The sequence below is a fragment of the Electrona antarctica genome (assembly GCF_951216825.1).
Source record: "Electrona antarctica genome assembly, chromosome: 14".
Taxonomy (NCBI): Eukaryota; Metazoa; Chordata; class Actinopteri; order Myctophiformes; family Myctophidae; genus Electrona; species Electrona antarctica.
In genome coordinates, this window is record NC_136795.1 from 19,994,773 (window position 1) to 20,008,864 (window position 14,092).

Here is a 14,092-nt window from a genome sequence, read left to right on the forward strand (position 1 = left end):
GGAGACAGGAAATAAGTGGTACAAACCTCAGACTCTGGACTCAGGTCCAGACTCCAGAGTCTAGAGGGCTGAAAACTGTAATGTGGTCACTGGTCAGCTAAGAAAGCCAACAGATGTATGTTGTCAAACAAGTGGTAAAGACTCCTCAACTGCTGCTATAGGGCAGAGTTATTCAAAGTCTTTGCTGACCTCTGCAGAGTTACATGGGCAGGGCGCCTGCAATTAGAGGGAGAAGAATTAGGCTGCATGGAGGACAGAAATGGAGTAGACTCAACATCCCCTACTAGTAGCAAATGTTCTGTAAACACCCACAACTCAACAAAAACTACTATCTATCAACCCTATATTGAACGCAATATAGTTTCCACAAGCACACCTCTACATCATATACAAGCTCATAATAAATCGCTTTACAACCTGCCAATGTAAATGTTTTAGGGGAAGAAAATAAATTGAACATTGAGTACTATTCGTCTATCTATGACATGCCCAATATAATGATGCCAGCTAGGCTGAAAGTTCAAATTCAAAAACAGCATCTGATTGCAGTGAGAATCCAAAAGCCAGCACCATCTGCAGCTGTGAATTACTAACAGCCACCCAGCTGACACTCAGATACGGCTTGTCGGGAAAAAAATGAATGCTCAGTTTAGAGCATTATGCTCACGATGCATCTGAACCGTAGCCTTTCCCATTGTTCTGTAATTGATTCTCCAAGGGAGATTACCAAGACCATCTCTAGTTCATTAAATGTCTGCGCAGAAACTGAGTTTTGTTTTGATTTGAATTCTGTAAGAGCCCAAGGCTGTGTAATAAGTACATTAAGCAATTTATTAATTAGAAAATGGCATGTCCCCAGTAGTATCCCTCAATTCTGGCTTCAGGCCTTGCTATTATATTATATCGTTTTTTCATTTTCATCGCTTCGCTGAGCTGCATTTAACGCTAGATGGATGTTCTGTCTTCCTGATAACATTACAGTCGTGACATATTCAAAACGTTCCCCTTTAATGTCAAGACAAATTAGTTAATTGTGGGGATTCTCTTTATTGTTGTGTTAGAATATGTGTAGAATTAAATCAACTGTGATGTAACCCTCTTTGTCAAGGGTTGTTCCATATATCTGTCATTAGGCCTGTTATTGTACACAATATATAGGCTATACACCTAGTATCTATCTGTAATCCAAAATTATTACTCTTGAAACCATGTTGATTTATTAAAACATTCAGTTACTGTTCCAGTGATGAGTATTGTTTGTTTCAATAAAATATCCTCAGCCATTGTCACCACTGGTGTGCCAAATACTTATACTGAGAAATTACCGTGTGGGGGTCCCTGGCCTCTACTGTACCCTTTTTTATGAATTGAACAAGGTGGACCCTCTTGTAAACAAGTGTAATGCTTTATTGGGTCGTCCACTCACAGTTAACAGTCTTTGTATTGAGTTGTGCTTGAAATGTACTGTAATTCTGCAAACTGTTAATAAATATTTCAATCAATCAATCAATCCCTCTACTGCAGGGGTTCTCAAAGTTTTTGGCTGGGGACCCCCGGAAATGCTTTGGCCATGTCTCGCGACCCCCGCTCCGCCCGCCCCCCACATCCCCAATACAAACTGACTGCAAAAATAACCTTAATAATAGAGAAAATATATCATGAATGAATAATACTGAAACCAGATTAATTAAGGAAATGTTATGCATGTACTCTGTGTGCTATGTGTACTAGCAAACACATTTCCATTTTCCAGCCATTCAGTAGCAAAAATAACAATAATAATAATAATAATAATTTGGTGACCCCCTTAGGGGTCGCGACCCACATGTTGAGAACCCCTGCAGTCTACTGTACTGTACTGTACTGTCACTGTACTGTACTGGCACACCTGAAATGACCATATATACAGTTAATATGTGTGTGTGCGTTTGTGTGTGTGTTGCGCACAGGTGGTGAAAAACAGGTGGTGAAAAACAGGTGGTGAAAAACAACCATGCTGTTTTCGTGCTCAGACGCACCCATGCACCCAGCCTGCCACCCAGCCACCCGCCCACACACATAGCTCCGTAAGGGAGTGGTTGCACCACTCAAAAAGTCAAAACTGACCATCATCTCTCTCTCTCTCTCTCAAAAATAGCTAAGAATACAAGCTCAGAAAACGTTGCATCACAATGCGTAGTGAGCTTGTCCTTGGCATGGAACCCCTGCATTAACAAATATTTTGGGTCCATATGCTATTTTATGGGTCCAAGAAGCCAAGCTGTGCCCCTGCATCTTTATTACACTGACTGGAGCTCTAGTAAACAAATAACAAGAGATGGAGCAAAGTTATGCAGCAAGAGCTTTTATTTGGTATTCAAAGCACCAGGACAACTGAACACCATAGATATAGATGACTGTTCACCATGCATGCAGAGGGAATAGGATACCTGTTAGGCTGTTTCTATAGGCAAGCAGATAGGCCTATATCATACTGGCAGGCACTATGCAGTATCTAGGCAGGGTTTGATTTGTAAAAAATAAAATAATAATCACACCCAACCCGTGTGAAGTGAGGGGCTTTTATCATCATACATCATCATACATCATCTCATTCTGGCCTATCACAATTTGCGTCCTCACTTTTCCGTCTTCACTTTTCTGCCCTCACTTTTATCTTCAATATGTACTTTGCTCAGCCAATCAAATCATCGCTATGGGGTGATCAGCCAATCACAAGCTAATGTTTGTGTTTACACAAACCCGGAAAGCTGGACATAGAGGAGGGGCTAGCGCCCCTCAAAAAACATAGGAGAGAGGGGGAGGAGGCATTTTCTTAACCACTTAAGCCCTGTATACCTCTTTGTACAACAAATAGCAATGATAGATGTGATGGCCACCCTGAATATCTGTTTATTTATTTTTTTGGACAAACAAATTGCCCAAAAATTGGGACAACACCATATGGGTCAATGTTCTTAACATACTTATTCAATTAGAAACAAACTCTGCATAAAAACTGTCAAAAGTTGTACCTAAACAGCACAGCGGGAAAGTATTAGGTACTGTACACGCAAACTATTCCATTTGTCCCAAGAAGCGTACAATCAAAGTGACATAGTGTTGCAGCCCACAGTAAATATAACATACTGTAGAATAGATAATAGCACATTACATAATAGAAGTAGAGAGAGCTTCAAAGTGCCAGCACCGTCAAACAACATAAGATTAACTTGAATTATAGATCAGTGGTTCTCAACGTAGGGTCTGGGGTAGGGTTGGGATCCTTTAAGATTTGAACCATTCTGATTCCTTAACAATTCCCTCTTAACGACTTGTTAGCGGCTCCCTTTAATGATTCTTATAGAGGCTTCCAAATGGACCCCTTACTAACTCTGAGAATGTACAAATGGAACCTTATGGGTCCATTTTGTTCCATTTGTACTCTCTCCGAGTTATGATGGTTCTTGAAAGAACCAACGGTATAATTGTATAGCAAACGTGTTCCTCAATGTTGGTCCCCGAGCTGATTGATAGTTAGGAAACAAATGGACCCTTAAGGCTCATACATAGTCTGGACTTTCGGTGCTGAGGTGACCACCGAACTACAACATGACGTCACGAGCCGCGGTGAAGAGCAAACCACCGCCACCGCCCCAGCCCTTCTCTCTGTTTTTACTCACCACCGCTCAACGTTATTTCAGCTCACCACCGGAGCGGTGGTCACCTCACCACCGAAAATCCAGACTATGAATGAGCCTTTACAGAACTGTAAATGTGAGAGCGCACGAACAAACTGGGGGTCATTTGAATTAAGAAGTTTGCGAATAGGTATAGATGCTAGCAGGGACACCTGTCATGGGGGTTACAGGGATATGGTTGGTCTATCTATGTCGATGAGACGGCGGCCTTCTTCTTGAACACTTTTCTCCTGGTGGGTCCCGGGGCGGGGGCCGGGGGCGGGGCGGGGGCGGTGTTTTGGGTCCTGGCTCGCTCCGTCTTCAGTTCGTCCACGAAGGCCTCGGCGGCGACGACCTTTTCGGACAGGTCACCCAGATGAGCCTTGAGGGCGTTGAACTCCTTGTAGAGGTCGTCCAGGGCCTCAGACAGCGGCTGGATCCTGAAGGCCAAGTGGAGTGAAGGCAGTTAGATTCATGGCAGAGCAAACTGTTCACCCAACTGATCAATGGAATCCATTGTATAAAAAGAATACAGTATATATATATATATATATATATATATATATATATATATATAGTATTCTTTTTATCAATAAATCAACTAAATAATGTATAAATATCCCTATTTTGGGAATGTCATTATTATAAGTGAAAAGTTTAAACACAGGATCCAGGATCCGTATTTTGAGGGAGAACCTTTGCAGAACATATAGCAGATTGCGACACGTAATCTTGAAAACAGAACATATACTAGCATAGAGTCCTGAGAGACTCCGCTCAATCATATGGGGTTATTATATTATTTACAATCTCTGGTATTTTCACTATGATTGCAGGGCAGCGTTGTGCAACAAAGTATAAAATAATGCTTATGGAACAGCTAAGTGATTCATTGATATATAAAAACTCACTCTTCTCAATTTGATTATTATTATTATTTTTTTTAAATGGATAGAATGATTGCTAAGAGTTGTAGCCTAGTAGATCCAGGTTAATGTGCAAGGCCATCCTTACGCCTGATTTGTTCTTGGATGTATGTCATCGTGTATACCGGAAATGTACAAGTTTGATCATTTTCGATGCACAACACATTACGGAAGTACAAATCAGGCCTACTTAATGCTGAGAAAGAAGCAGTGGTGCCAGTTGCATATTTTGTACAAAGCTACAATCAGGGACTTATTTTAATCACATGAACCCGGCCAGGACCTATTCGGGCGCGAACATTTTGCAAAAACGTACAGTGTAAAATTGTGATAACAATCATAGGGGCCTCGCCAGCGCTTACAGAAAATACATTTCCAGGTCGGGTTACCAATTTGATCCAATCAGGAAAGTTCTCTCTCCTGACTAGATAGTAGATAGATAGAAGTTGGTAACCAGAAAATGTATTTTAAAATGTCATTTCTGTTCACTGATAAGCTAGATTGATGGGGACTTGGGGAGATCCCTGGCTCTGCTACATGAACAAACACTCTGATGATTAATAACGGGTTACAGTGCTTTTAAATTACAACAACAAAAACTTCTCACTTACTCACCCTTTAATTTATCAATGTGTACAATGTACAACTATTTGTAGTCTCCGAGTTAATGTGCACCGGGGGGTGGTGGGGGTTACATAAACATCTCTTGACCAGTAGTCATCATTTATCATGAATATGATTACGACTAGACCTCCAAACCATAGTGGTGGGTGGGAAACACTCCATTCTCTCATGTAGAACTTAACCTGGCCTCTCTGCCTGGCCTGCCTGTTTTTCACATTGTATAATGACATGTTCTATTTTGATGTCGAAATTGCTTCCTTATGTCTGCGACTGACCACACATTCAACATTCTGAAAAGCCTCTGTCTTTATTTTCAGTCTCAAGGAACGCCAGCTTCCTGTGGGAACTCGCACCCATGAGTTATTTTTCCCCCCCATTGTTAGTGAAAGAATTTCAGTGAACCTGTCAATTCTAAACATATAAAATGACCTGTGTCCTTTGTCCTGAAGGATGGGAGACAAAATAATGTGCAAAGGCCATTGCTGGACTGGTTTTCTCATTGTTGAGATGGAATTAAGTACATTTACTCAATGTTGTATTGTACTTGAGTATTTCCGTTGGACAATATTGTACTTTTTACTCCATTACAATTGTTTGACAGCTTAAGTTACTAGTTACTTTGATGATTTAGATTATTAATACAAAAACCTGCATTTACTGTACTTATCCTAAGTTATGATGCATTAAGCTACTCAAGCACTTAATCAGCCAACCACCTTTACCAGCTGCAATATTAAAGTGATGAACACATTAATGCATTATTAATTACAATCCCATTATGATTTTAACCTGGCCACTTTGCATAATGATTATTTTTGTTTGGTACGGTACATTTTGATACAAATGTGTTTTGTACATTTGCCCAAGGTTTACTTGTAGTGCACAGTGGAAGTAGACTTTCAAAAACAGCTCAGGACACTTCAAGTTTATAACTTGTCTTACAGTGTTACTTATGAAATATTATCCCTAAGTAAGGAAGGCTTTACCTCGCATCCATATTCTGAGGTGAATTTTCAACAAAGAGACAAGTTGGGGACCAAGTGCTGTATATAGACCCACAACAAAGTACTGTGGTTAGTGGTTAGTTGGTAAGTGGTTACATTAAGCCATTTCTTTCCACCGAGCTGGCTTACGTTTTCCCCTAATAACATATAATCAAGAACTTTGTCATTAATGAACTGTGGACACAGATGAGAGTGTGGAGGACCTGGAGTAGTCAGGGAGAAGGGCCTGGTGGTCGTTCTGCAGCAAGTTCTTCATCTGAGTCATGATGTCAAACCTCCAGTTGTCCAGAATCTCCGTCAGGTTGGCCACGCCCTTCATGTTCACCTTCTCAGCTGCATGGAGGGAGGTGAGGGACGAAAGAAAGAAAGAAAGAAAGAAAGAAAGAAAGAAAGAAAGAAAGAAATAGAAACTATAGTCATATTCATTCAGATGCTGATTCCAGTAAATTATTGCCTACTAGTCCACAATAGGCACTATTTGAATTTTGTCCAAATGAATTGATTGCATTGATTGATGATTGATTTGCCATCAGGCTTTTTTTTCTTTTTTAAATCATACGCATTACTGTAAAGAACAATTAAGAATTTACAGTAATGTGTATGAAATCAATTCATGTTTTTTTTTTATATAACCCTGTGGATGCTCTGCCAAGAATTTCAAACAGACTATGGAAAATAGAAAGTTGAAGTCATGCCAAAGGTCTTCAGTCATGGTACAGTGCCAATGCGGGCCGCTGGGATTGCATGATGCATGGTGCTCTGATGAAAAGGCAGTGGCTTCAGACTACTAGAGCCTGGCCCATATATTGGTTTTGCTGATATATCTGCAATTATTTTACATATCGGCAATTATTCAACTGACCCATTGTCCTCTTTTTTAACATCCCAATTTTGGGCATGTCATTAGGCGGGTGTTACATTGTGACATATGCAGTAAGCTTGTAGATCTTTATTCGTTATTAGGCTCCCCATTAGCTTCCACAAAGTGGTCTTCCCGGAGTCCACAGATCTGCTATTATCTTCTAGAATAGGTGGTTAAATAAAAGTTCAGTGTACTTAAAAGCATCAAAAGTAGCAGATCCACAAGCTCGAAACATGATGCAAAGTTTCCACCCGACAGAGGAAATATAATATGTAGGTGTTCACACACCAAAAAGGAACGCTTACGCGTTTCGGCTATGCAGCCTTCATCAGAGCATTCGTTAGGTCAAATCATTGGTAATTGCGAACGCAGTGATTGCGAACGCAGTGAGCATTTACTATGAGACCCAGCAGATCACGTCTGTGTGTGTGTGTGTCTGTGTGTGTGTCACGCTGTAACACCACCCGCCCACCACCAGAGGGCGCAGCTGTATCACACACAAAAACACACACACACATGCACGCACGCACACACACACACACACGCACGCACGCACGCACGCACACACACACAAAAAACTTAACTTAAAAAAAAACTTAACTTAAAAAAAAAAAAAAAAAGGAAAAACGCACACACACAAAAAACTTAACTTAAAAAAAAACTTAACTTAAAAAAAAACTTAACTTAAAAAAAAACTTAACTTAAAAAAAAACTTACAAAGGAAAAACGCACACACACAAAAAACTTAACTTAAAAAAAAACTTAACTTAAAAAAAAACTTAACTTAAAAAAAAACTTAAAAAGGAAAAACGCACACACAAAAAACTTAACTTAAAAAAACTTAACTTAAAAAAAAACTTAACTTAAAAAAAATGTAACTTAAAAAAAAAACTTAAAAAGGAAAAACGCACACACAAAAAACTTAACTTAAAAAAAAATAACTTAAAAAAAGACTTAACTTAAAAAAAAAACTTCAAAAGGAAAAACGCACACACACAAAAAACTTAACTTAAAAAAAACTTAACTTAAAAAAAAACTTAAAGAAAAAACTTTTTAAAAAAAAACCTAAAAAAGAAACACGCACGCACGCACACATACACACTAAAAAAATTACTTGAAAAAACATTTAATTTAAAAAAACTTAACTTAAAAAAACCCTTAAAAAGTACGTAATTTATTCTAATTGTTGTTATTGCAATTTACGAGCTGCGTTCGCTTCCCGCGTTTGCGCGTCTTACTTGTAGCAGAGCTCAGGTCTTGGTCTGGAATGTTTCACCAACCACTATAACTATAGAGATAAAATATAACTATATCGTTCGCCATTGTTTTTGTTATAGTTGTGGTGTAGACTGTGGACTCTGCCATGGCCTTGACTTTAAACCTATAGTTACAGTGCTTGGTGTGTGTGAACTGTTGATATCACATCATAGTGGTTTCAAAGTGTTGCTCTGTTTGTGTGAAAAGGACATTTATTGTGTGCTGGCCGTTTTCTCAGGTTCCTCATTTTTCATTTTCACCCTATGCCCTGAGCATGACCTTTGACCCAGGATAGAGCCAAAGTGCATTTGCTAAAGTACTGTACTTAAGAGCTAACGTTTAATTTAGTTGAGTATGTCCATTTTTCAATACTTTATACTTTTACTCCACGACATGTCAGAAGTACATTTAATTTTGTACTTTTTACTCCACTACAGATATTTGAAAATGATAAGGATCTGGACATACTTAGATGATAAAGATGGAGTGCCATAGTTTTGTACTTTTTCTGTTTTGAATGTTAACATTACTTTAAAGATGGAGTGCCGTGATGTTTGTATTTTTTTCCAGTTTTTCATGTGATTATGCGGTGACAGTAGGCTACTTCATTAGACTCCTTGGTGTGGTTGTTATGTGCAATGATGTCTTCCCTTTTATTTAGGGTTTCTCCCTGGAGGCTAAAACTTTGACAGTCAAACGTGCCAATGAAAAAAACAGTGATATAGTGACATCACAATATCATCTTTTGCCTATAGTATACCTATCAATGACCATTAGTAAGCGGGTTCGGCCAAACAAGAATTTATACTTATTTTTAAATATTGTATTAATTCAAGAACAATGGCTTCTATTTCAATATGCTAACTTTGCAGGAAGAGAGAGTAGTTTATTCTATTGACACAGAATCACTCTAAAGGCTGTCACTGATTAACTGGTATAGGCAGGTTTCTGAACTGTTCACACACAGCAGCCTACCAATGAGACAGGCTGAGTAGACAGAATTGGTACCATTTTATAAGTAAGCAATAAAGAGGGTGTGCTTTACCGTGATTATTGGCATGACAGCGTTGCTGCAAGAACGAGAGTTTAGAATGTCAATAATCTAGTTAAAGCACACCCTCAAGTGTTATATTGTGATTATACAACAGTTACCCTTTAAAAAAAACCAATCAACTAAATTTCATTGTAACTAAGATATTCGATAGAAATTCAGAATGTTTTAATGCCAGATAATCCAGATTCAGCCAATATACGATCGCAAATGTCCCATCATGCAAACTAGCCTAGCCACTCAGCTGGCTATGCGCTGCGAGACTCAGCAAAGCTGATTCTTATGTTTTGATTAGGTGTTCCATCATGCTTGTTTAAGCACGGGTAGATAGATGGCTATTTCAACCAATCACATTCCTCGAAACTACCTGTTGTATAATGAGCATGGACCAATTATATGAAGATAAGGTAAAAGTGGGTGAAGTGATCCTTGTGGATGTACTTTTCTCCCCACAGGATAAACCAGACATTAGGGACACGTTTGGAAATACCACACCGGAGTGCTATTTACGAACACGCCCAGGAGATGAGGAGGAGGAGCTTACAGCCATCCCTGAAGTTCCATTCATCTGTGGCCGGCTTGGATTGGCGTCGCCTCTGGGCCATCACTGTTGCCATGGCGATGACCACTAGGAGCAGCACACTCAGTTTGGGGGCCATTGCTCACACACTGGGACAGAGGGGGAGTACAGGTCAACAATCATTTTTCATAATAGAGGATCTTCCATGCAGGAAAGACAGGAAACACTAGGAACAATACTACAAAATTAAATATACAACACCAAGGCAACAACAGTGTACAATAAACCAAAACCAAACAGAACAGTCAGGAACACATGAGCATAGACCAATACAGATCACACTGAAACAACATAAAGTAAATAATGTCCAAAACCTAGATAAGGACAGTCAAAGTCCACGGTCCGGGGAGCGGACCGTGACAAATCTTCAGAATTAGGGGGGAGGATAATTTAGTTATCGGATTTATAGCACGTGTGGTAAGGTAAAGGTATACACATCTATACATCAAGTACACTTATCTATGTACATTAGAGGAAATTGCTGCAATTATCTGAGAATGTTCTGTAACGTAATGGTAATTTAATGACCTGCCTGGTGCAATCACATGAATCATACACCTGAGCCATGAGCCAATGCTTATTATACAGAACATTAAAGCGTTCTCTCGAGCGAGTTTGGAGAATGTATTTTTTATTTTATTTTTTTAATTTGCAGGGATTTTCCAGGGACTAACATTTGTAATCCAGTGGTTCTCAGATTTTGACCCGCAAAACTGTTTGTACACTCTCGTCTATTCATACAAATTCACTTCATCACTTTATGGATGGATGGATGACATACTCAAATTCTATGTTGAAATTCCAGCTACAATAGCAATAGCAAGCAACATGGCACATTGAAATTGTAGACTGGCTATTTTCAGCAGTGAGATTTGGTGAACAAACCTAGTATAGAGCCATGAACTTTGGGTGAAGACCCCTCAGGTGCAAATGAGTTTGGGGGGTCCCCAGATGATTTGCTTAATGTGCAACATTGTTTTCTCACTCAACAGTAAATAAACAAACATACAGTAGGCCTAAGTGTAGCTATGCGGAGTATCTGGACTTTAAAGATTTTTTTATTACCTGAACCTACCTGAAAATGAACTGAAAAGACAATTATGTCTAGTCGTCTATGTCAAACATAATCAACAAACTATACATACAACTAATACCTACAAACATTGGCCAAATTGTCAAATATTAGATTTTAGATGTTTTTTTAGATGTAGATTTTAGACGGGCGTTGAGAGCATGTAGATATGCTATTTTTTACAATATTCATCTGAGGAACCGAGTCAAACTAAATGTGAAATGCCGGCCCTCAACTCCTACAATTCAAAGTGCTTGTCAGGGGGGGGGGTCACCAGTTCAAATATGATTAGACCTATTTCGAGGTTTGTTTAAGAAGACAGGTTTGTACTTTGTTTCGTGTCACATGTAAATTTTGACTTGTGAATCATAACATCGTATGATGGACTACTACTAATGTACACAGACACCTTGCTGTTCGGTCGACGCGTGAGAGGGTGGAACAGGAAAATGCCTGCGAGGCGTGAACTTGCCGTTCCTGCGACCGGGTTTGGAACACGCCCAAGCGTCAGCAATTGCTATGTGTTGTGATAGCAGAGTTGATGTGATAGAGTCAGCCGAACACGGATGGGAGAGAGAGCTGCACGGGCATGTCGAGCTGAATGCATCATCCTCAATTACTTCTTCACCTCTATACGACTCCAACACGCACCCTCACTGCGACATTTTCATGATATTTTCATCGACACCTTGGTTCCTATAAGGAAGTTCACCCGATCAGCCCTTTTGTTTCGTTTTTTGGCCTTTCCGGCACATCAGGTTTTGATTTGTATTGTTGTTTCTTTCCAATTAAATGTATTGTTCTGTCTTTTTCCATTTTGTTTTATCATATGTTTTAAATTGAGGTGCAAATAAACACAACTAAATTAAACTGCTATGAGCAAACAGTGATCCATTATACCCACAGGACACATGCACAGTTGCCCACGCACATGCACACAAATGTACGCACACTCAACTTAAGCACCCACATTTATTCAGTCAATCAGCACATGCACCCACATTTGCACATGCACGCACACACACACACACACACACACACACACACACACACACACACACACACACACACACACACACACACACACACACACACACACACACACACACACACACACACACACACACACACACACACACACACACACACAAAACAGGCCAAAATGTGTCTGTACAAGATGTGTTTTTCTCTCCATCTTTCTTTCTCTCTCTCTCTCTCTCTCTCTCTCTCTCTCTCTCTCTGTCTCGCACCCCCCTCACTCCCCCTCTGTAGGCTTGTGGCTGCAGGCCTCATCAGAATGCATGGTGATTTTCTTATTCTATGCCGACATCTCATCAACTCTCTCAGAGCTCACTCTGGCAACCATGAAATAAAAATGACCCTCGGGTCAAAGAAGACCTCACTGAAAAGAATGACAGAACCCCCCTGAGCCACAGAATAGTTCAGTGGCAGATGCCTTTACTCAATTTCACGCTTGGTATTAATGAGGAATGCCACTCAAGATATTTTTGTTCACTTTAACTCTTGATAAAGTATAAAATAAAATCCTTAATGTTAATTTAACACAGTGTACAAAGAGTGTAAAATACAGGGAAATATTTGCACACTAGTTACAAAGGATACACACAGATGATTTGACTGTGTACCCTATATTGCTCTATATCTTAATCTGAAATGTAGTCGTGTCTCAATTGAGCACATGCATTGCTTGATTATTTACTGTCAAATTAAAGTGCTGAAATGCTTGGTTTTGTTAAATTTCTCAACTTTTTCCCTTTCGTTTCTATTTTACATCATAGTCATCAAACACACAGTAATGTCTCTCTAGCAAAACGTTGATTGTAATTTTTTTTATGATCTTTTTTAAGTTCAAAAGTAGACACATTTAGATTTAATTCAACAAGCCGATCTGATCTACTTCCAATTTTGGAAACTGCTTCTTCATTATAAAATGCAATCTTTACCCCAAGCGTCACACTTTGAAAAAGGCAATTTTCAAAAGTTCCTTTTAAGTTTTTTTTGTATCCCACTGAACTTAAATGAAAACACTTCTCTCCTCCCGTTCCTGTTCCTGTTAGAAGTAAAAAAACGTTTTTGCACATACCTGTTCAGAAAATGATGGAAAATGATGGCTAAGTTGTTCCTGAGTTGCTCTGTACTGCAGAGCTTCACAACACCTCCTGAGAAAGACAGCGACAGGATGCAAAGTGCAGAAAGATTCAAAGTAGCCTACACACATACACACACCCTCCTTGCATAAAGCCAAGCTTGCAAGCACATGCATAAACAAAGCACTCAGAATCTCAACATCTCTCTCTGCACGCATACGCACACACGCGCACGCACACGCGCACGCGCACGCACGCGCAAGCGCACGCACGCGCAAGCGCACGCACGCACGCACGCACCCACGCACGCACCCACGCACGCACGCGCACACGCGCGCACACACGCACATACGCACACACGCACACACACACACACACACACACACACACACACACACACACACACACACACACACACACACACACACACACACACACACACACACACACACACACACACACACACACACACACACACACACACACAGTAGCCAGTACATGCCAGACCTAAGAACTGGAGGTTTGCCTCTAACCATATTGGCCCACAAAAAGCCAGTAATGATGGGGGCCACGGTGCTGTGGGTGCGTGTACAGTATGTCTGTCTGTTGCTTTCCGTGGCCCTTGGATGAAGTCACATATTGGATCCCACAAAAATGAATGAGATCATTGGTTTTCATTTACCAGCCTCTGGCCGTGTACTGTGGACAGCATGAACCAAATAAAAAGAAATTGCCGTGAAGGAGAAGAATGATGCTCTAACATTTTATCTGTTTGTTTTCCTGCTGGTTTTAATACAAAACAACTAACAAACAAGACTCTCGGTTGAGTTTGACTTGAATTTTACACATGGAGCAGCAGGAGTACCGATGTTCCTAACCACCTGGCGTTTCTAATTTGGACATTATAGTTCAATATGTTGACTAATGAAAAATCTTCACCCATTTTCAT

At 39.9% G+C, this 14,092-nt stretch overlaps 1 protein-coding gene across 1 annotated transcript; it reads right to left on the minus strand.

Moving 5' to 3' along the window:
* Positions 1-3,737: 3,737 nt before the first annotated feature.
* LOC306937376 (uncharacterized protein) lies at positions 3,738-13,287 on the minus strand. Its single transcript, XM_079521092.1, has 4 exons — positions 13,140-13,287; positions 9,928-10,052; positions 6,417-6,546; positions 3,738-4,099 (listed from the first exon to the last, which is right to left on the minus strand). Exons 2-4 carry the CDS (start codon positions 10,040-10,042, stop codon positions 3,868-3,870), a joined length of 477 nt encoding a protein of 158 aa, XP_079377218.1. The 5' UTR covers positions 10,043-10,052; positions 13,140-13,287; the 3' UTR covers positions 3,738-3,867.
* Between the last annotated feature and the right edge of the window lie 805 nt (positions 13,288-14,092).

What these genes read in the sequence shown, in the direction of transcription:
- LOC306937376 (XM_079521092.1), bottom strand. Translation starts at nt 10,042, where the DNA reads ATGGCCCCCAAACTGAGTGTGCTGCTCCTAGTGGTCATCGCCATGGCA. An exon ending in ATGGAACTTCAGGGATGGCT is followed by an intron (nt 6,547 to 9,927) that starts GTAAGCTCCTCC and finishes CCCTCCATGCAG; the next exon opens with CTGAGAAGGTGAACATGAAG. An exon ending in CTTCTCCCTGACTACTCCAG is followed by an intron (nt 4,100 to 6,416) that starts GTCCTCCACACT and finishes CTTGGCCTTCAG; the next exon opens with GATCCAGCCGCTGTCTGAGG.